This window comes from Sceloporus occidentalis, unplaced genomic scaffold (genome assembly GCF_023333645.1).
Source record: "Sceloporus occidentalis isolate IW3139 unplaced genomic scaffold, rSceOcc1.0.p SCAF_6, whole genome shotgun sequence".
Taxonomy (NCBI): domain Eukaryota; kingdom Metazoa; phylum Chordata; class Lepidosauria; order Squamata; family Phrynosomatidae; genus Sceloporus; species Sceloporus occidentalis.
The window spans coordinates 76,806,536-76,830,339 of record NW_028316986.1 but is presented as its reverse complement, the minus strand read 5'-3'; the positions used below and the strand labels follow the sequence as shown (position 1 = coordinate 76,830,339).

At 40.1% G+C, this 23,804-nt stretch overlaps 1 protein-coding gene across 1 annotated transcript in view; it reads left to right on the top strand.

Annotated features, from left to right (window-relative positions):
• The window catches only part of SYTL3 (synaptotagmin like 3), a 43,791-nt gene that overhangs the window by 5,700 nt on the left and 14,287 nt on the right, over positions 1–23,804 (top strand). The window contains exons 4-11 of the mRNA XM_089528434.1: positions 351–566; positions 7,035–7,099; positions 12,121–12,172; positions 16,016–16,082; positions 18,044–18,116; positions 19,814–19,941; positions 21,076–21,216; positions 22,420–22,595. Of these exons, the coding sequence (XP_089384560.1) occupies positions 351–566; positions 7,035–7,099; positions 12,121–12,172; positions 16,016–16,082; positions 18,044–18,116; positions 19,814–19,941; positions 21,076–21,216; positions 22,420–22,595 (918 nt within the window). The remainder of the gene's footprint in view (positions 1–350; positions 567–7,034; positions 7,100–12,120; positions 12,173–16,015; positions 16,083–18,043; positions 18,117–19,813; positions 19,942–21,075; positions 21,217–22,419; positions 22,596–23,804) is intronic.

Genomic DNA, 23,804 nt, shown 5'->3' with positions numbered 1-23,804 from the left:
AGTGAAATCTTCTGTGCAGATTTGTAAACTTTTCTTGCCCGTGGTATTTTCATTTTGTCAGGATCAAGTTTCAGCTTGTATATATTTACCTGTCCTAAAACAGTTTCTAGATGAGCTACAAGGATGACACTTTAGCTCAAACCTCTGGGTGATGTCCTCCAGTCATTTTCCAGGAATATCAGATTTGGGGAAGCTGTGATCCTTCATATGTTGTTGAACTGCAGCTACCATCATCCATTACTATCAGTTATGCTGACTTGGGCTCATGTTGCACTCTAGCAACTTTTACAGGGTATAATATTGAAAATGCTTCCATAGTAACACACCTCTTTCCTCTGTCCTGAGAACAGAAATCTGAAAATACAGCTGCAGAAACTTCGATGGAAGAGGGCAAAAAGCACAAGCAGTGAAAATCAGGCAAAGTCATGTGCCCGCTGCCAGAGGTCTCTTGGAATGCTGATAAACAGAGGTGCAGTGTGCAACGGGTGCAGTCATCAAGTGTGCTCCGGATGTCGCATCTATCTGAAACCCTCCCTGTGGATGTGTACTATCTGCTATGCTTATGAGTGAGAATTATTGTACAAATCACTTAATAGCAATAATAATAATGATTTATTTATAGCCCGCCCAATCACAAGGAATCTGGGTGGGTCACAGCAATAAAAATGCGTAGAGAATACAATACAATACAATACAATATGATAAAACAGAGCAATGTAAGTCACAGTAATTCACAGCTAGGCCTGATGGAGTTGGGCTTGTCTTTTTCACTCCCTCCCAGGCCTGATGACAGTTGGCATAGAGGGAGGGCTCTTCTTTTTGAGGCTAGCTCTGATGGAGTTTGGCCTGCCTTTTCACTCCCTCCCAGGCCGGATGATGACAGCTGGCATGGAGAGAGGGCTCTTCTTGAGGGAAGAATTTAATTTTAATTAATTTTAATTTAATTCTTCTTCATTAAATTTAAGAGAAGAATTGGTGGACAGAGCGACATAAGTCACAGTAAACAGAGAGAGGAATTAGGTAGGGAAGGCTGCCGGAAAAGATGTGTCTTAAGAGTCTTCTTAAAGGCTGTAAGAGTGGAAATGTGGCGGATCTCCTTCGTCAGGTCATTCCAAAGGTTCAGAACAGCAGTGGAGAAGGCCCTCTGGGTAACTGAGGTTAGTCTAGATTTTTTTGGCTGAAGTAGATTTTTCCCCAAGGACCTTAGCGTGTGGGACGGACAGTACAGAAGGAGGTGTTCCCTTAATATTCTGGACCCAAGCCATGTAGGGCTTTAAAGGTAATCACCAACACCTTGTACCTTGCCGGAAACTAATTGGTAGCCAATGAAGGGATTTAAAAACTGGTGTTATGTGATCATTACGAGAAGTACCTGTAATTAACCTGGCTGCCACATAGAACTGGCTGCCGTAACTCCATACCCGGGCTCGGGTTTCCTATAACGAGTACCTCGGTCTTACCTGGATTCAGCTTAAGTCAGTTTTCCCTCATCCAGTCCATCACCGCCCCAAGACAAGCATTCAGAAGAGAGATGCCATCCTTAGTCACTGCATCAGTCCGAGATATAGAGAAATATATTTGGATGTCATCAGCATATTGATAACACCCCTCCCCATGTCTCTGGATAATTTCACCCAGTGGCTTCATGTAAATGTTAAATAGCATGGGAGACAGGATGGCGCCCTGGGGTACACCAAATTTTAACTCTCTGTAGTTGGGTTATTTGTTGTCTTCTTTATGAAAATAGTGAAGTCCATTATGGATCTCAGACTTGTAGGAGCTGTAGAGCAGTCTTCTGTTGAAAAGGAAGAAAGAAAAGAAGGCAGCATGTCTTTGGGGATGGGAGAAGAAGGAATTAAGAACGAACAGTGGTGGAGGAGAGCTAGCACAGTTTCCTGGGAGCAAGGAAGGAAAGGAGTACAGTCCGAATGTTTAATAGTGTTTATGATAGGGTTGAGTTGATTTTCAGAGTTACAAATACTTTATAAAATAGCCCTTGGGAGCTGAACCGCTTCTAATTTGAATCAAGGCCCTAGATGAGTGTTAATTTTCCCCTTCAGGTACCAATCCAGATCAGTTCCCACTCCAAACCTTCTATTTGCATGGAGGGGAAGCTCCCATTGACCAAACAGAAGGATTTTCATAGTTCAAATAGAAGGTGTAAGACCACCAGTCCGGACTGGGACTACATCATGGGAGGAAGGCATAAGTTCCCCCTCCCTTGTACTCAAGATTTCCTTCCCCCTTTCTTGTACTTTCTTTTTAAAAAGCAATTACCATAATTACTGACTGTGTGAATAGTGTCTAGACTACATTCATCCCTCCACATTTGCTGGGGTTAGGGACACATGACCCCCATGAATGTGGAAATACACCAAATAACAAAAATCACTATATTTTTACCAAGAGAACACCTCTCTAGGAATATCTAGGTCCTCCAGTGTAACTCTGTAGTCAACATCCGCCAGACATTGACCATATAATTGCGCTGGAGGAGCTACAGATGCCTGGTGGAGAGTTCTCTCTAGGAATCTCTAGGTCCTTCAGTGCGACTTTATGTTAAAGTTGACCACAGAGTTGCTCTAGAGGACTTAGATATTCCTAGAGATAAAATATTAATAAAATCCATGAATAATCAAAGCCGCAAAAGTCAAAGCCGCAAATGTGGCGGGAGAAGTAGTTTAGCTCTGGGAAAGTTAAAAGGCATTGATATGTTGTAGGAAGCCTGATGTCAGTAAAACGCTGCAGTAGTTACAGACACTGAAGAACATTTGAATTGCAGCAGTTTATCAAACATGTGGCTCATCCAGCTAAGATTTTTTTCTGTAGTTCTTGTGGGAGATCCATATATGCAGAGGGGCAGAATGCTAGTATCCTTGTACTAACTACAGCACATGGTAGTCTGAGATCTGGCCTCTCTGACACATTCTTTCAATGCAATAGAAGTTGTTGTAAGTGAATGCTTGCACTAGTATTCTTTTTTTCCCTCACCTAGTCATCATCTTGCTATGAGGTGAGCTGGTTCCTTCAGCCAGGCAGCTCAAGAAGTCAATATTGGTCTCCATATTCTCACTGTGGGTACATTCAGACTGATTTAAGTTTCATATTTTGTTCCTGTTTGTTCTGATTTTATACTGGGTTAAAATAAACTGACATGGGGAGGTGGTGCTACTGTTTCTTTCATTAGAATATGTTTGTTATCTAGTAGACACCAGCTATCAAGGCCTTCAGTACTAATTAAGAAATATTATTGAGTTGTCAGATTAAATAAAAGATTAGAATAATGTATAATAATAAAATTTTATTTTTATACTGCTATTCCAGCGATCACAGCGGTGTACATCAAAGAGTAAGACAATTAAAACATCAGCATGATAATAATACAAAGTTAACAATTAAGAACAGTAAAAACCAACAACACCCTATACAAGTGGCTGTGTAGAATGGAATACAATAATGGTAATCTTACTTTGTGTGGCTAGAGCAATACTGGAGTTCTTGGGACTCCCAAGCTTTGTGACTCCCACTCTTTTTACCTCTAAGATATGATCAATTTACCCCAGGTCAGTTTATTTTAACCCAGTACACCAATCAGCATATGATACAACCCCTTCCTGAAATCCTTTAAAAAACACCTTCCTGTGTAAAAAGAAGCCTCTTTAACGTGGAAAATTATTGGGTTGAGGAAAAAGTAAAGAGCCTAAATACCCTAAAGCATCAGATCCTGTCTGAACATAGAAACTAAGCAGGGCAAACCTTGGTTTTGTACTTGGATGGGAGACCACCAATGAATATCAGGTGCTGTAGGCTATATTTAAGAGGAAGGAACTGGTAAAACCACTTCTGAGTATTCCTTGCCTAAGAAAACTCTGTGGAATTCAAGGGGTTGCTGTAAGTTGAAAGTACATACACACAAACAGAAAGGCATTTGCCTAGTTTTGATGTGCTACCTTTCCATGCACAAAATGTTTTCCTTACAAAGGTAAGCATTCAAATAGCCTATTTCTGCCTTGTAGTCTCATATAGTACAATTAATGAAGGACTGTAACAGTTCATTTGAAACAGCTTTACAGTACTTGAAGCCTAAAAGAAATAATTTGAGAATCATAAGGGGAAGGAATGGTTTAAGCTTTTCCCCAGGCAAAGCCACTCTTTAACTGTTATTAGCCATGGATTTTTTTTTTTTAAAAAAAGATACTGTGCCTGTGTAATTCTTCCTCCTTAGTTAATGACTGAAAGTGGTATGGGAGAAAAGAATAAACTTTCCTACCTCTAGGCTGTAGTTATGATCAAAATCATCTCCTCCTTTTGACTAATTTTAGATGATGAAAGAAAAACCATACTGCATGATCACTAGATACAGTATGGTATAGTGATTAAACTATTTGATTCAAGACTTTGGACATCCATTTTCTAGTCCCCAGTGAACCATGAAACTCATAAGCTTAGCGCACAGTACTTGGAGGGACTGGAACAAAACAGAACAGAACGGGGGGAGAATGTGTGTTATTGCACGAGAGAACGCTGTTGATGCTGCCGGGAGTCCCCAAGCCATTCCCCATCCATTCCATGCAGCTGATTTTGAAGTATGATTTTGAACTGTTCTTCAAAATCAGCTGCAAGGAATGGCTGACGAATGGCTTCGGGACTCCCAGCAGCATCAGTGGCATTCTCCTGTGTGATAACACATGTTTCCCCCCATTCCTGTCTGTTCCCATGACTCCAAATACTGTGCGATAAGTTTATCACTGGGCTAGTCACCCTCTAACCATGATCTACCTAATAGTGGTCTTGAGAGGATAAAATGGGGGAAATGTGAGAGCTGTGTATACCACCTGCGCTCATTGGAGAAAAGGTGGGATATGAATATACCTAATAAATAAAATAGTTTAATACACTTGGGGGAGCGGGGGGAGGGCTTCAGGTTGGGGAAGGTGCTTTTTGTAAAAAAAAATCGATGCGCATAGGCAACTGTCACATGTGTTGTAAACCAGTTTCAAACTCTTATTTCAATCTGTGAATTAAATAGGGATGGGCAAAGTGGGGACTCATTTGACCCTCAGGGGGTCAAATACAGGGAGTCAAGAGCTCCTCAAAGCATGGCAAAAAATGTCCCCACTTCACCTAGAAGGCATTTAGTGGTAAAATTTTATTTTTTGCACAGGGTCTAACCTTCCAGTTTGGGGGGGGGGGGGGGCTAATGTGTCCCCTATCCTCCCAGGGTTGCCTATTCCTGATTTGCGGCTTTGACATTTGCTGATTTGATGTTATTTGCAGATTTGATTCATATGTTCTTTCTAAGAAACTCTAGGTCCTATAGTGTTTCCTCTGTGGAAACATTCACTGGAAGCTGCACTGACAGACATAGAGATTGCTATAGAGAACATTTCCCTAGGCATTCATAGGTCCTGTGATGTCCTGCCAGGACTGATTGACTTCCCCCTGCATTTTCTTTCGTGTTGGTTCAGGCCATAGATTATTTTAGTATAGAAAAGTTCATTGTATTAGTTTGTGGGAGGAGCTGTAGGTTTCCCCTGCATTATTTCCAGGTTTGGTTTGCCCTTTCCCAACATGCTCTGCGGTAGCTAGAGGTTTTTAGTTGGGGAGCAGTCTTTGCTGAGAGCAAGCAGGCCCAGACAGCCGGAAAGGGCATTTCTTACACCTCAGCCAAATTAGTTACCAACTCAGCCGAATTAGTTACCATCAGCAAGAAAATAGAAGAATTCAGGAGCTGAAAGACCCTGCACCAGCTCCATTGAGTGAGGGGAGCAAACCATCAGCCCCAGAAAAATGACAACCTGAAGATTGCTGCAACTGTAAAGTACCTTTTGTTTAGAGCTGGGGAGGAGAAAACTCTTTATTTTGTCCTTTAAATTAAATTTCCCCCCTTTTAAACTTTACATTCAGCTTCAGAGCCTTTTTTGGGTAGAAGAGTTTGATCTCACCAGGGTACCGGCGTTGCACACCCAAACCTGCCACCACCTTTAGTTGGGTGTGTCTTCATAGGTCCTCTATCAAAATTCTATGCTCAGCCTTGGTGGACGTTGACCATAGAATTGTGCTGGAGTACCTAGTGATTCCTAGAGAGGTGTTTTCTCAGGTTAAAAAAATTATTTGCAGTTTTTCCATTTTCATGGGGTCCTATGCCCCTAACACCAGTGAATGTAGGCAGGTTACAGACCGCCGAAAAGTGGCGGCCTGCCCCTGCCCCTTTCCCTGCCGGATCGGGGCCTCAGTGGCCAGAGCAGCAGCCGCTGAGGCCCTGATCTGCCGCTTTCCAGGCTGGGGGGAAGCGGCAAAAGGCTGCTTCCCCGCGGCCTGGAAAGGGGTGTCCTTGGGGCTTCGAGCCCCAAGGACACCTCACGGTGGCGGGGAGGAGGAGAAAGGGGCCGCTTGGCCCTTTTCTCTTCTGTGTCGCTGGCACAGCCATCTAAAGGCTGCGCCCAGCGACGCAAAGCTGGAAGGAGCTCCGAAACTGAGCTCCTTCCGGGGCCGCGGAAAGGGCGCACTAGGCACCCTCACGCGGCCCCATTACGTCACAACCGCGCCACCTCATTTGGAGGCGGTGCGGTCGTGACGTAGTCATGGCAGCAGCTGTGTGGAATGGCCGCCGCCATTTTCTACGCGCAGAGCGCATATTAGGGTTAGGGGCATCTGGAAAGGACGCCCCTTTCTAACCCTAGTGCGCGCTCGTCACGTACTAGGGTGCCCGTTTGTAACGGGCCATAGACAGCCCTCTATAAAACAGTCTATGTTTCCAAATCTGTATTCAGATTTTCAAGCCTAGAACGCAAATTGTTGGTATTTTCAAGAAGGCAAATATTATGCCCATGCTACCAAGTGTTGTGGCTGTTCCCTCCTTGTGCAAAAGCACAGAATAGGTTTAGGCCTGGAGCCCTGCTATAGATGAGATTTCATTGCTTGATAGCCAGGGTAAAGCTAATTTTTCAGTAATCAGCCTGTATGTGAAAAATTGCAGAAAATTAATTTTTTGAAAAATATAAGCTTCAAATATGTATTGTTTGTTTTTACAGGGATGTTAAAGTGAAAACAGGGGAGTGGTTCTTTGAGAAGCGAGCAAAGAAATTCCCCACTGAAGGTAGTTATTTAAAACCAACAGGAAACCTTCCTACTTCCAGTGTTAAATGGAATGCAAGAATATTTCTGTTTCACATTTTGCTCTCAGCAAGCAATAAGTATAATGTTGTTTGAGTGTTGGGCTACAACTCTGGAGACCAGAGTTGAAATCCCTACTCAGCCATTGGGTGAGGTTGGGCAAGTCACACTCTCTCAGCCTAAGAGGAAAGCAAAGGCAATTCCTTCTGAACAAATCTTGCCAAGAAAACCTCAAGATAGCTTCACCTTAAGGTTTCCATAAGCTGAAAATGACCTGAAAGCACACAATAAGAACAAGGGTTGTCTGCTCAGCCACACTCCATTCCCTGAGATTTAAGGGACCGTTCCCAAGACCAGGCAGCATGCTCTTGTTCTGTTATAGGGAACGGATCTTGGTGATGTCACAAAGGAAGGGCAAAAATTTATGCTGGGTCAACTTGCTGTGGCACTGGGTCCAAAATCAGGGTAAATCTTGGGCCGGTCACACACTTTCAACCTCAGAGGAAGGCAATGGCAAACCCCTTTTGAACAATTCTTACCAAGAAAAACTCGTGATAGATTCACCTTAGGATCACCATAAATCAAAACTAACTTGAAGGCACACAACAACAATGCACTGTATGTCTTGATGTCACAATTACTATTACATTTTTGTAGAGTCTTGCATCACTTGAATCAATATTTTTTTATTTAGTGCCCATTTTAGGATTAAACTAGTTTTTATTTGGAATTTTACACATAAATTGGGACATACATTGACAGGGACATAGACATACATATGACCAAATAACAACATATAACAACCATCACTTTTCCTTCCCTCTTTCCCTCTCTTCTTAAAACAAACAAACAAAGCTTTCTGCCTATTCTCTATTTGGCTTCTTAAGTAATAATATTCTTCTCCTTCTTAATCTTCTAAATTTCTCTTCTAACCTAAGCATTTACTCTGTTATTATTATTATTCCACATTCCATGGTTTACATAAATACAAAAAAGGAAGGAAAAAAGAAGTATACCAAAAAACAAAACAAATTTCAACTACCTAGCTATCAAACCCTATTACACAAATATCTCTTGAAATTCTTTAACATATTCTATAAGTGGTTTCCAGTTTTCTATAAATAAATCCGTTTGTGTTCTCCTCACCAAAGTTGGGCCATTTCCATTACTTTTTCCATTCAATCTGTACATGTTGGAATTTTATTGGTTTTCCACTTTCTTGTGAGAACCAATCTTGCTGACGTTACTAAATAGTTTATCAAATTATCAAATGTTTCTGTTTTTCACTATTCTCTAAATCACCATATTTAATAAGTATAGTTCTGATTTCAAACCAATTTTAATTTCCAAGATTTTTCCCGACTGTAGCTATTTAGTGTCCATTTTCATGAATTCCAGCCCTCTTCACTGGATGCATATGATGAAATAGACTGAAGTCCATGAAAGTTTTTGCAAAAAGAAAAAAAAGGGAAAAAAAGTTTAGCTTCTATCCAGACACTTAGTTCTGGATAGCAGCTTAATTACAGTGTCTGGTTGTATTTGTCCAGGACTGCAGCCAGCACATATAAACATACACTGATAAGGATGGCTCAACAAGATAATTAGCTATGCAGCTGGAAATAGTCCACAAACCTTGCAGGGAGTGAGAGAAAGAGCAAACCGAAAGCCAAAGCTGAAGTCAGGATAACAGGGATCACAATAGTCAGTCCAGTCCAGGGTGAGGTCAATCAGAGGGTAGCAATAGTCCAGTCTGTTCCGAAGTCAAGAGTCAAGATACAGGGAGCCAGTGCAGGCAGCAGTCACACCAAACAATCATGCAATAAACTCTGGCCTTGAATTGGTGTCTCCCTGCTTCTTAAGTAGGAGATTCTTTCCTCAGTGCCAGCTGAGGCTTGTTTGCCAATTGTCTCTCAGCAATCCTCCTGGACTTGCGTCTGCCAGCACTCTCAGCCCTGCGTTGTTTAAAGGAGGGAACCTCCAGGCCTGGTTCCTCCCCAGAGTCACCACTAGGCTGCTGTGCCACCAGAGGAATCTCATCAGCACTAGGACCTGGCTGAGCCTCCTCCTCTGGGGCTGGGAGATCAGGGCTGGATTCTGGCAGAGCAGGATTAGCACCTGGTGTAGCCTCAATTACCTCTTGCTCTGGGGGAGCCCCATCCTCCTCCTCCTCTGAGACCTGCTCTTGGCTGGCCATGACAGTATTTAATTCTTTAATAACATTTATCATGTAATCTTAAAGCAGACTGATTTATTGTTTTAGATATTATTAATGATAACTGGCACCCTGTTCAATATTTACAACATTGTAAACTGGATTTACAGTCTTGGAACATTTGGAATTCATATTTACAGTTGTAAATGACCAAATGTGACCCCAAAAACCTACCACATAAGCCAGACAGTGCCTCAACTGAAGGGTTTCGAAGGAACTGCAGATTGGGATGCTGGAAAATGACAACTGCAATGCCCTCCCAGTCATGGAGTGCATTGAGCTAAGCAACTGCAGCAGGACCCTGAGTGATCTCTCCAGCTGCCTGTCTCAAAGTACTCCATGACTAGTATAGTTTTGCAGTTGTCATTTCCCAACACACTGACCTGCAGCACATCAGAAACCCTTCAGTTGGAAGTTGAAGGGGTATGGTTTTAGGGGATTTGCTTCAGAAGATGTGGCTATATGACAGAGCTTTATCATTGTATCCCTCTTCTGATGTCAGATCTTGGCCAGTATCACAGGACCAATAGTTTTTTGTTTGCTTTTTACATAGACTGTGGTTGTTGTTTTTTATCATGCAGTATGGGCAAGAAATGAATAGAAAGGCTGGGGGGGGGGGTTGTACTAAATGTTTCTGTTTGTGAAATGCCCAAGTAATAATGAACATTTCAAAGTGAGCAAAATATGGTTCAGTTAAAAACTGCACTTTTATATAAGCTTTAACTGTTTAAAACCTTTTAAAGTCAATGGAATTTAAGCAATCTGGCTATGTGCAGAACTGCAGGTAAAGAAACTAGTGTTCCTATTTTGTGGCTCTCTTGAGGCAAGAATAAATTAACAGGCTAACAGCAGTGAACTGAAATTGCAAATATTATTCTCTCTTAATAGCCTGTTTGAATAATCAGTTCACATTAATTGCTGTGAGAACAAGGCAAGTTTCTGACATAACTGGCACAGTGTTAACAATGGGGACCTGGAGAAGCAGAGTTGTCAGTTACATTTTTTATTGGTTAATCATCTGCCTTTGAAAAATTAATAGATTATATTTAATCAAAAGTTAATGTTAAATCTCAATTTTAATGCCCTGCAACTCTTTTTATTGTTGTAATTTTATTAGTGCTATATCTATCTTTAACTATAAACCAGTTTCAGAGCTTTTGTGGAAAAACAGGTCAGAAATAAATATGTGGCTAATTACAGTGATTAATATTAATTCGAGAGCCAGCATTGTGTAGTGGTTTATATGTTGCTAGGACTTTGGGAACTTCTGATTTACTTCCTATTCAAAAAAGAGAAAGGATTCTGGGGAGCCATAATGTAGCAGGATTGTCTCCTGTGTCCCTTCCTAGTGTCTAGGGCCATTTTTGCCCATCTATTGGTGGGAGTGCTGATGAGCCTTGAGGTACTACAAAATGACCTGGAGAAGCTGTATGCTGCCCATTCCTGCTGCACAGCAATAGGCAGAAATATTCTGGTTTTGGGGAACAAGGGTCTGAATCCCAAAGTTGCCCAGAAAGTCTGTGACATAGATTTGAACAAAGTATGTTAATAGATCCTATTCCTTAAAGCCTTCAGCCCTCCTCTCCAGCTGTGCACATAGATGGTTTCTTTCTAACTTCTTTTCTCTAATGCTTTTTTGCCTAATCACCTGCAAGTTCACACTGGTATTATAGTCTAGGAAATACTGCCTAATTTATAGTGATGGGGGTTCGCGGCAGTTAACAAAACCTCATCCAAATTAGTAGCTTTGAAGCAATGGGGTTCTTGCAACATGGTTCTTTCAGAGTGTTCAATTATTTCTCTATTTTTCTGGACTACTTGGGAGATCAAGTAGTTAGTCATTGTGAGAATGTAATTTTTGTTGCTAGTTCAGTCGATTAGGCCAAGGGGTTACTTTCTGTTTTGTTAATAATTGATCTGATGAGAGTCAGAGTGGTGTAGTGGTTTGAGTGTTGGACTGTGACTCTGGAGACCAGGGTTTGAATCCTGACTCAGCCATGGAAACCCAGTGGGTGACTCTGGGCAAATCATACTCTCAGCTGAAGAGGAAGGCCATGGCAACCCCCCTTATAGGTTTGCCTTAGGGTCACTATAAGTTAGAAATGACTTGAAGGCACACAGCAATAACAAACATGATATAATGGTTTGAGTTTGAGACAACGGCTCAAACTCACCCCCAGAAAACCCCATGATAGGTTCTCCTTAGGGTTGCAATAATTTGAAAATAACTTAAAGGCACACAACAACAAGAAGAATTTTTGTAGCAGCTGTAGTTGCATGTTGGGGTTTTCATTGTTAATCATTGACACCCATTGCTTTATTTGTAATGTATTATTAATTTTTTTATTAATTAATGATTAATAATGGAATCATATAGATTGTTTCCCTTTTAGCTGGTTATCAATCTAAAATTGTATAAGGACAGAAATTATCTTTGTCAATTCTTGGACTTGAATGGTGGGCTGTTGTGCAGATTTGCAGTGGTTCAAGTTGAGTTATGTGTAGAAAGGGAAGCGTGCTGCATTATATTACAATGGAGTTCTGTGACTGTAAATATTTCAGCTGTAGTATGGTTTTCTCTCATCCATTCTGACAAAATGGCTGAACTGAAAACAGGAAAAAAACCCTTTAAATCCTGTTTTAAGGGCAATGACTCATAATTTTTTGAGGGCATTTAATGTTTTGCAAAATGCAATTGTATAAAAAAAAGCTGATCAAAAATGCAAATTGATATCATACTGCAAATATCCTATTTGTAAATGACTTTGTTGGGCTCTCGTCTCGCTTTATAGGTAGACGTGAAACTGCCGGTGCAAAGCTCTTGAAATCTTATCAGCTACTAAGGTAAGGACGAGAAGGTTGACCCATTTTGAAGACACTGATATGGTACAAAGGATGTATTGCATAACCCAAAATAAGTTGTCCCTGAGGTTTCAGAAAGTGTCAGTTTTTTTGTTAAAACCTTGTAATACAACAAGCAGATCACAAAGACTTCTTGTGCCTTTACACTCCTTGGATGACTTCAGGTAGTATGAAATGTAATAAATAGGATTGCTACCATAAATGGCAGCCCCATGTCAAGATCCCCATGTCTCCTGCTTTCAGTGTGTAGAATATTTTATGGCATACCCTGATGTCATTATTTTGTTTGTTCCCCCACTCATGTTGTGAGTGGCTTCTATTTTTAGGGAGGCTTCTGTCAAGATGCTCTCTCCTGATCTTTCCCCTCCTCTCCAGAATACTGCTGAATACACACTTGTTCTTTCCTTTTGTCTCTAATCCACACAACTTTCCAGAGGTTGAATGCAATACTTTTGTCATGTCTTCCATGCTTAGATGAGGCAGGTGAAAAACCAGTAACAGCAAGATGAGGGAGGAGGAGCAGGGTTTTTTGGAGAATGTACAATGAGAATGAGTGACTTAGTTGTGGTCTTCAGCAGGGGCTCAGTGATTCCTGCCTATGACACTGTGCAAGCCAGTCATGTGAAGCAGGGCTTAGGAAAGACACAGAGTTGTAATACTGGGACATGGGAGAAGATTAGACATTACAGAGCAAGATTTGGGACATTGATACAGGGCTGCCATTTGTAGTGATAGCCTCCATGTCCATTATAATTCCACTTTTTAAGATGGTGAACATGTACTCTATTTGGCTTGTATTCAGCCAGGTCTCATTGTGCACACCAAGAGAAGTAAAGAACATTTCAATTTAAGAAGAATTTTGACAAACTGAACCATATGTAGAGTTAGACAACAAAGATGGTCAAGGCTCTGGAAATCAAGCTATATGAAGAATAGTTGAGTGAGCTGGGTATTTTTACCCTGCAGAAGAGAAGATTTAGAAGGCAACATGATAGTCATCTTCAAATAACTGAAGGACTGTCATACAGAACATGGATCCAGGTTTTCCCCTGTAGATCCAGAGGGTAGCACCTGAATCAATGGATTCAAATTATGAGAAAGGAGATCTTGACTGCCTAATGGTAAGAGCAGTTCAGCAGTGCAAATGGATTGGCTCAGGGGGATGCTGCACTCTCCTTTACTGGAAGCGCAGAAGCAAAGGTTGGATGGACATTTGCCAGGATTGCTTTAACTGTGGATTTCCTACATTGACAAGATATTAAATTAGATTATCCTTGGGATATTTTCTAACTCTAGAAGTCTATGATTCTGTTAATAGAGCTATGTTGAATTAGGCCAAAGGCAGCAGCCAACCAGTTATCTTTGGTAAGCCGCAAGTAGTGACATCCATGCAGAAGCAACATTTCTCAGGATACCAGTGAAGTAACATGGAGTTTTTAGATTTGTTGGCCAAGGACTGCTTGCACTCTCAGAGAAGATACTAGGAATATTCTCAGATCTACTATGACCACTCTAACAATTCAGTATTTGTTTGCCTGCATCTTCTGGGGTACACATATTGACTCATAAATTGCAGTGGTGGTATTGTACATCGTTATGCACAATATGTTTACAAGCTGGAGCGTGTCCAGAGGAGGGTGACCAAAATGGTGAAGGTTCTGGAAACCATGCCTTATGTGGAAAGATTTAGACGTTTAGTCTGGAGAAGAGATGGTTAAGAGGTGATATGATAGCCCTGTTTAAGTATTTGAAGGGGTATCATATTGAGGATGGAGCAAGCTTGGTTTCTGCTGCTCCAGAGAATATGACATGGAACAATGGATGCAACCTAAAGGAAAAGAGATTCCACCTCAACATTAGGAGGAACTTCCTGATAGTAAGAGCTGTTCAACAGTGGAATGCACTGGAGTTGCCTTTTTGGAGGTCTTTAGACAGAGGCTGAATGGCCTTCTGTCAGGGGTGCTTTCCTGCATGGCAGCGGTTGGACTGGATGGCCCTTGATTTTATGATTCTATGAAATATATCTATTTTAGCATTGCCTGCATGAGAGGAAAGACTTTCTCTCATTTACCAGCATGGTCTATCATTTAGCATATCATTCAGCATATCTGGGCAGTTCATCAGTTTTCAGGAACAGTACAGTTGTCATGGGCAGTGTTCTTAATTGGTTCAAACTGCAAAGCAATCTAATCTGTTGGCTCTATCATGGCCTTTTTATTCTCTACCTAGCCTCTCCCAGGCTATTAGTTGCCCAATGAAAAATAAATCAAAAGATTTATTTAACTATTCCTCACTTATGATATCCAGTCAAAACAGAGCTCCTTATATATGAGTCCACCTCAAAACATTTGGACTCTTTGGCTGCCTACCATCCCAATTGCTTCAACCAGTGAACTAGCTAGAATGGTTATTTTCCGTCAAATCCACTGGATGTTTTCTCATCTTGATTACAAGATAATTAAGTGGGCATCATATCTGCTAGGAGGCTATTATAAGTCACATCTGCTCACATCCTACAATGTTTTTTAGAAGCGCTGGTGTTTTCACCTCTTACAGTATTTATTTTTTAGTATGCATTTCCCCTAGACATAAGCAGTTGCCAGGTTCTCACTGATACATCCACACATACTCTAATGTATTTAGCCTTCTTTATTATAGCTTACCCCATATATGTTATACCCTCTAGGCTAGACCATGTTGCACTCTGTACTGTATAGGTTTATTTCCAGGTCACAAAACTGGCCATTGAACAACCCTGACCTGTTACAACTCATTGTGCAAAATTGATGGGAGCATCCTGCTATGCTCCCATCTTTTTTGTCTGTGTGATAAAGTCCTTAGACATCGAGAAGCAAGGTGTTACTGTATGTTGTTCTCCATACTAGTCCAGTGTGGGTAGTGTGGGAGATGACACACAAACCTTTGTGTAAAATGAGCTCTTTGGGTTCCCATGGTACAATTGGAACCAAAGAACTTCAAAGGCACTTTCTCTTACTAGGTTTGTGGCTGACCTTCAAGTACAGTTATATAATATCCTTAAGTAATAAGAATCTCAAAGTACTGCAGTAGGCTACCGAGATAATATCAGGGTGTCTGACCTATTTGGGAAGTTAAACTCAGGGCTGGAATAGACTGGCTGCAAAAGCTGGCTTCTGGGTGGCTTGCGGGCGCGGAGTTTTGATGCCGCTCACTCCCAAGACCCCCAGAAGCTGCTCAGCCAACCACATAGGGGCAGCTTCAAGACCCTCCAGGGGCATGGTGTTTTGATGCCACATGAGCCTGGAGTGGCTTGAAGCCACCCTATGTTTTTTACCCATCCAAATAAGAGCAGATCTTTTCCGCTCCTGTTTGGGCAAGCTCCAGGGCAGATTGAGGCCGCAGCATGTGGTTGCCACAGCGCTGGGGTGAACAACATCAGGCAGCTCCAATCTGCCCTTTTGGGGAAGTCTGTTTCACCCCTCAGTAGGTGTTGAAGCATGATCTATTCAGCTGTGATATCTTAGTTGTGGAATCATATTCCAAGGAAGTTCCATTACTCCCCCTTTTTATATTCCTTTAGACAGATGAAGACCTTACTCTAGATTGTTATTTATTTTCAAATGTTTATTACTCTTTGTTCTGATTCTTTTTTGCTGTTATATATTGTGTTGTGTTGCTGTCATTATATTTATTGTGAACAATCTTGAGCAATTTCTTAGGATGATGGCTCATGAATTAGATATTTGTTTTGTTTTGGAAAAGTGGAAGGAGGTAGTTATAATGAACAAAACTTTGCAGAAATGTGCTTATATCATTTTGGTTGTATTTTTTCTTTTAAATTCTCAGTAACATATCGGTTGTTCCTCCAACTCCCCCTCCATTTGCTGAGTCCACAACTGGAGTTAATACTGTGGTAATGTATAATTTTGTTTTTCAATTCTAGGGACCTTCTAAACATACATCTATGAGTATTGCTAGCTATTATTTTTGTTACACATAATGTTTTTTTCTTTTAACTTTTTAGTCTTTCTTCCTGGCAGACTTTTGATTTGTAAGTAAGGTTGCTGGATTGAAAACTGCAGGGGACACCAATACTTTAATGATTGTAGAAGAGGGAATTTCAGATGTTGGTATAAGCAATATTTGCTAAAATAGGTACCCTCTCCAGTTCTTAATCTGACATCCCTATCTTTAACTATGTGTTTTTTTAGGTTTTTCAGGGTCAGACTAGAAATAATAGCACAAAATCCATTGGTTTTAACATGGAATTCCTGCAGTGATATAAGAACCAACATATGAAAGGGGTTAGATGTAAAGAGATATATAGATAAGAAGTGTTAGCCTTTGTCACCATATGTTGCAGGTTGTTTACCTATTCATAATATTTATAAATGTATGATTTATTATACATGTGCAAGTTATTTATTTATTTAATTTATATCCCAACTTTTCCTCATCACTGCAACTTCAAGTGGCTTACAACATTATTAAAACACAGATAAAACAAAAAACATAGTAAGTTACAATATTAAAAGATTATTAAATAGGTTATCATTCTGAAACAACCATATCAGATACAATTTGTAAGTTAAGGAAAAATAAACAAAACCCCTTTCCTCCACTGCCTTCCAGTTATCAAAAGCCTATCTGACTAAAAAGGTTTTTGTGTGGTAGCAAAGGCAACAGGGAGACTAGTTGTAGTCTCCTTGGAGGGGAGTTCCACAACACAGGAGCAACCACCAAGGAGGCCTTCTTTGATGCCTGTGAGGATGTTTGGATCATGCACTCTGTCTCCAAACAGAGTTTTTCTGCGAGTCATCATGCTCCAGAACATTAAATGAATCTTGCTGGAAGAAATGTAGTGAGCAAGAGGATATGCAAGGAGATAAAGTAGGGTGAAGAGAACAAGTCAGCTCCCTCCTCAATATGACATCCCTAAATACTTGAAGGGATGTCATATTAAGGAGGGAGCTGACTTGTTTTCTGTTGCTCCAGAGACTAGGAACCAGAGCAATGGATGCAAGCTACAGGAAAAGAGATTCCATCTCAACATTAGGAAGAACTTCCTGACAGTAAGGGCTGTTGGACAATGGAACACACTCCTTCCTTGGAGAGTAGTGGAGTCTCCCTCCTTTAAATAGAGGCTGGATGGCCATCTGTCGGGGATGCTTTGACTGAGAGTTCCTGCAAGGTAGGGGTTTGGACTGGATGGCCCTTGCGGTCTCTTCCAACTCTATGATTCTATAATTCTATGATTATCTACATGGTTCTTTTGTTCACCTGGCTTTCTTCACCAGTATTTGGGGTGAGGATATTCCTCACAATCTTATTAAGTTACATGGCTCTCCAGCTTCAAGACTACAGCTAAACTTACTAGCTTTTGTAAGGTAAAATATAGAATTTAGCAAATCTTAAATTGGATACTTACTTGTCTCTGTGCATGCAAACGTGTACACACATGTCTAGCAAAACATACTCCTGTTCATACCAGTAACTACCCATTTCAAGGCTTGCTAAAATCCTTACCCAGAAAAAAATTGTGCAAAAATATTTACAGAAATCATACCAATAATCCAGGTACGTTATTTGCTTTTATTACGAACATAATTACCGCACTTGCATGCTTTGGTAGACACACAAGCTCTGAGCTGGCCTTTCTGTCCTTTTTAGCAAAGGCCCCCAATTCCACTCCCATGCCAAAGCATTTCTCCTAATTGCTTGGCTACAGAAATACTAGCTCTGTTGGCAATCTTGCACACAAGCTTCTGTTGAAACTTCTGATGAGCATGTGATATAGACATAATCGAGAAAACAACTTCTTCATTTATCATTTTATCTTTTCTCCCCCTCCCCCCCCCCCCCTTGTGTTTGCAGGAACATGACCAGAGTAAAAGTTTCCACAGGTCTATGGAAAACCTATTTCTGTCATTTACTACACACATCAGAAGTAAGTGTTCGCAAGGACTTTGCTGCATTTTAATACTACATGGGCCCATTACACAATTATAGTGCTGTTTTAACTGTCATAGCAACATCCTATGGAATCCTGGGATTTGAAGTGTAGGGAGAAGTATTTAGAATTCTTAGCCAGAGAGCTCTTGTGCCTCATCAGGACTGCAAAGCACAGGATTTTGGCAGCTAAAGTGGAATGATATCACCATAATCATGTAGTCTGAATGGGCTTCATAGTCAACAGTTAGAGAGGATGGATCTGTCCACTTAGCAGAGGAAAAGTCATAACTGAGTTTCCTTTCCCATGGTTTGATTACTTAGTTGATGAAAATATACCACTAAAATAATAAAGGATGCAATTTAATGATAGTTAAAAAAGAGCTAGGAAAAGTTAATTTTTTGGATTGTTGTCCCCAAAATTAGTGGGCATTCTGATTGAGAGTTTCCGGAGTTATAGTCCAAACAAATAGCTTTCCCATGCCCTAAGTTAGAGTATGGGTGTTTCCTCCTTTTTGCCTTTCCTCACTTCCCTTTCTCCTCCCCTTTCCTTCTGTTGCATTGGTATTTGCTATAAGCATCATATTTGTTTAAAAAAAATATGAAAACCTCCATCCCATGTTATTTGCAGAAAAGCTGGATGACCTTCTACATTGTGCACTCCAAAGTAGGTTTGTCAACAGAAAAAAACCAATGCTGATGCCTTTCAGGAATGAAGAGGGTTATCTAATAGCCTTATTGCACAAGAAAACAAAGTAGAAACAGACCCAGAGAGTAGCAGCTTTCTCCGTGGCTTACTGCATGACATCGTAGTGCTTCACTTCTCTTCCCATGGGAGATGATTGTAAAAGTATGTCTTTTGTTGAATGGATTTTTCCAACCATTTTCCATGGGTGCATTGTGCACTAACTAAAAATAGCTGTCCATAGTTTCCAAGAGGCATCTTTTTCAGTTTCACATGAAGATGCTTCTGTGAGCTTGTATATGTTGTTTATATGTAAAAATGGCCTTACATCATTTCCTGACAGCAGGCAATAGGTGGAGACGCAGTACAGGGCTTGGAACTAATTTGTTAAAAGTTTTCTGCATGCAAACCACTGGTTCATGTGCATTGAGCCATGGCCCTTCCCTTCTAATGCAATATCCCTTTAAAAAATAGCTCATAGGTAGACACAGTATTAACAGCTTGTTCCATTAAGAAGCATAAAAAGGTAAAACATTTAGGCAATTATGTAAAGCTTGTATTTTATACCTTTTGTTTTGGTACCTCCACATTTTATTTTTATAAATCTGATCTGTACATGATTATAATGTGTTGGTAAATTTCAGTACCACAATCTTTATGTTTTATATTTTTTCCAAAAGATCTATACTACATTCATAACTTGTTGTTGCCATGTGCCTTCATGTCATTTCCAATTTATGGCTATCCTAAGGCAAACCTAGCATAGGTTTTTCCTGGCAACATTTTTCAGGGGAGGTTTACCATTGCCATGCCCTGAGGCTGAGAACATGTGACATGCCCAGGGTCACCCAGGGGGTTTCATGGCCAAACTGGGAATTGAACTCCAGAGTCATAGTCCACTGCTCAAACCACTACATCACACTGATGCTACAAGACATTAAACTACCTTCTTAAAGATAAACATGCTGGATTCATTTGACAGGTTTTTCTTCACATGTTCTCTTTTCTAGAAATGTCAAAGTCCCAAAATGATATGACAGCTGAGAAGGGTTTTCTAACAGCAAATTATGTGCAAGAAATGGATCCACTGAAGGAAAGGAGAACCATGTCTGATACTGCAATTGATATGGCCTCCAAGGTACTGAGTTATAAACATTCAGAATACAGTCACCCCTCTGTTTTTGCAGGGGATCCGTTCTGGACCCCCCTCCCTACGAATGGCTGCACACACCATTTTGTCCCTTGGTACTTGCCATTCACAAAAGACTGAGGGATGTGAATGGCAAGACCGGGAACACCGAGGGACAAGTGTGTTTTGAAAGACTGTTTAAAAATAATGATAGTCATAGGACTACCATTCTGACCTTAGGACTATAACAATGTCTACAGCTTTTGCAACCAGAAAATATATACAGTTCTTTGAATGAAATAGAGAAAATGTTAGAATTACATACTAGTGATGTTTTTCTGTCCTTAATTCAGTGAGCACACTTTTGTGTAACTGGAAATACTTTGTCTCCCCACCTTACCACCAGTGATGGCGAACCTATGGCATGTGTACCAGAGGTGGCACTCAGAGCCCTCTCTGTGGGCACACATGCTGTCGCCCTAGCACAGAGTTTGCCAGAGTTTCTTATTAGAAAGCCAAAGGGATGGGGCACTTTGCAATAAATAAGTGGGGTCTGGGTTGCAGTTTGGGCGCTCGGTCTGTAAAAGGTTAACCATCACTGATAGACTATCCCAAGAAGAGAGAGTTGAGAGCAGCTGTTGAGGAAAATTTTGGTTGTGTTGGCCTGTTCTATCCACTATAATAGACGGGTTACTTTCATAGACATTAATTGATGCATGTACAAGCCTTCATCTGCTATAAAGTGTATCACTGGAATGACTATCTTAACAATTAAACAGGCATTTTGTTTAAATAATGGAACCCAGGTTGTGAACCTGTTTTCCCAGAGAGGTTCAGTTGGATGCCTTTTTTTGGCTTCAGATAGCAGCTAAGACCTCTGTTTCCTCCAGGCTTTTAGTGTGGATTAAAGTTATCTCATTTTGAGCTAAGGTGTTTTGTCTTACTCTTCATTCAAGTATAAATTGATTTTAGTAATTTGGATGGCTCTTACTGTAATTTTGGATATGACTGTTTTATTTTGTCTACTTTGTGATTTTTGTAAACCACTACGAGTTTATTTGATAAGAAAAGTAGGATATTATTGTAAAATAAATATAAATGAAAATAAAGAAAAATCTAGCACATCTGTATCTTTTCCTACAGTTAAAAGAATCCCCAAGTCTCCAGCATCTCATAAGTGGGGAACAAAACAACAATGAAACTGCTTTCAAAAATATTTCTAGTGAAGAGTTCATTCCATCCAGTTCTACAAGTGAAACTGTATTTTCTGCAGGCATAAGAAGTGTAAGTAGCGATCCTATGTTAATCCTGTGATTTTATCATTTTGCATGAAGATGCAAGCGATTCCTAAATTTTAAAAATTCACTGCAACTGTTATCAGCCAAATCATATCTTCCAACATTTTACAGATGAAATTTAGATACATGAAGCCAAGCAAGATCAGAGTGTGGTCAATATGGCAAAAATTAATGAGGAAAAATGCACAAGCTAGGAGAGGTTGTGAGAGTTTACTTTTTCCTGTGCCTACTGGAAAGGGCAAGATTCTGCCCCCTCTTCTCCCTATTGAGTTAACTGAGTGCAGACTCCTTTTATACTTTGAACTCTGTTTGCAGCAATTGAAGTAAGCCAATGATGAAGGGGGAAAATGGGAGAAGGAGGGAGAAACTCAGACATTTTAAAAGCAACTGAAAAAAATTGGATGGCAGAAGATTAATTGGAAGTATCCCTGCCAAATCAAGACAGTTGAAGGGTACACCAAACTATTAAAAATTTCCCCTCTGTCTTCCAAGTTTAATCACTGCTTTAAGGAGGCACTCTTTGAGAGAGAAGTGATGTGCTATCCTCTGTCAATTTGTATATATTGATTAGATATACAAATGACCTTACTATGGTTCCTAGTAGCAGAATATGTAGGGACACAGCACAGAGTTTTGAAGTGAGTTGTTAACAGTGATATTGTTACTTTTTCTCAGTAAGTTTGCCAATAATGCTATTTCTAATTCTTTTAAACATTAATAACAACAACACTACAATTTTTAAAAGTGCTTTACTTGTTAGCTCAAATGTTACTTTTTGTGAGGATATTTTGCATTTTTAAAATTGGTTTTCTGAAAAAAGAAACAGCAATGCATTAGTAACATTAGTAATGGGCAGTGTCAAAGTAGGGGGTGACAGCAACACATTATCTTTTAAAGTAATGCTTACACATTCACTTTTAGAGTAGGCTATCCAGGCTATGATACAGCTCTATTAATCTGGGAGAGATAGTTGTACGGGCAAGTCAGGCATATAGGGAACCTTCTTTGCTGAAGAAGATTAGGATGTGGATGATGATTTAGAAGACGATCATTATATTCCAGGATTCTGATTTGGTACCATTCACTTTAGGCCTAAAATACTGACCAATGAATGATGCTGCCTTAAATGTATTTGTACAATTATATGATGTCTTAATTTACATTGTATTCATTCCTTGTCATATTATAGGGTAGTTTATACAGCGTTAGCAGCACATGCACAGAGGCAGGGAACTTTGATATAGCTGATGTCAGTGGTGAAATAGAATTTGCCATCAAATATGTCTTCAGAACTGGAACATTAGAAGTGTGCATCGGGGCCTGCAAAAACCTAGCTTATGGGGAAGAGAAGAAAAAATGCAATCCGTAAGCTTGTTTTGTTTTACCTTTGCAAATCGTAAGGTATAAAAATTTAATGCCTGCTAAGTCAATAAAGTCAGTGCTTCTTTGACACTATAAATTTACATTTTCCTTTGTTTTAATGTACTTGTCAAAAGGAAGAAGCAGATTGGTTTTCTAGGGACATTGTGAGGAGTAAAGGAAGCAAAGAGTTAATGCTGAACATTCAGAAATTCTAATTGGCACACTGAAGGATGGAAGTGGCCCTGAATGATTTGGTATAGATTGTTGTTACTATAACAACAACAACAATCTATACCAGTCTATACTGAATGATTTGGTATAATCTAAGAGTATAAATAAGGGGTGACCAACTTTGTGGGGCTGGAAACAGATTTCACCTTCCTGGCCCTGCTCCATCCCCCACCAGTGTGCCAAAATAGCTTCCAAATGCCTTCCTTTTCATCTGTATCTTTCCATAAAGGTGACAGGAAGTGGTGTTGTGTTACTTCTGGTTGCCATTTTGAGAAGGACATATATAAAAAGAATGTATTTGGGGGTGGAGTGGGGGCTTTGTGAGGGTTTTTGTGTTGTGACCTTTTGGCAGTTGGTATGCTTTGGGGGGCTGTTTGTACAATTTTGAATGAAAATTGCTCTCTAATGATGTGAAATATTTTTAAAATTTGGGGAGGGGGTGCTGGTGGGCAAGGGTTGCATAGAGGGGCTTGTGGGCTGCAAACTACCTGTGGTCTGCACTTCACCCACCCTTGCTATAAATTGTACAAAATGGTGAGCTATTGTCTTTCAAAGGACTTACTTTAGCTGGTATAGGAACAAGCTCTCAATATATAAATAAATGGGAAGGTGGTCTATGCAGCTATCGAATGATCAATGTAATTTGCAAATGACTGCAAATATTTTATTTACAGTACTTCTAAGTAGAGAAAATTTCAAGAGAAATTTCTTCAGACATTTATTGACCAGCAGGGGGTGACAAACTGTAGACAAACTTCAAGAAGCTGGATAGAAAATAAAATACAGTATGAAGCAGAATCTAAACTGGATTCTGGACAAATATCTTTGTAAGCGTTGTTTAGGCATATCTTTATGCACTCATTTTAAGTATTTATAAATTACAGTATTTTAAAGGGCTTCCGTCATAAGGCTGTTCAGACACTAAAATAATAATATAAATACAGATCAATAACAGCCACAATTCAATGGTACTATCTAGAA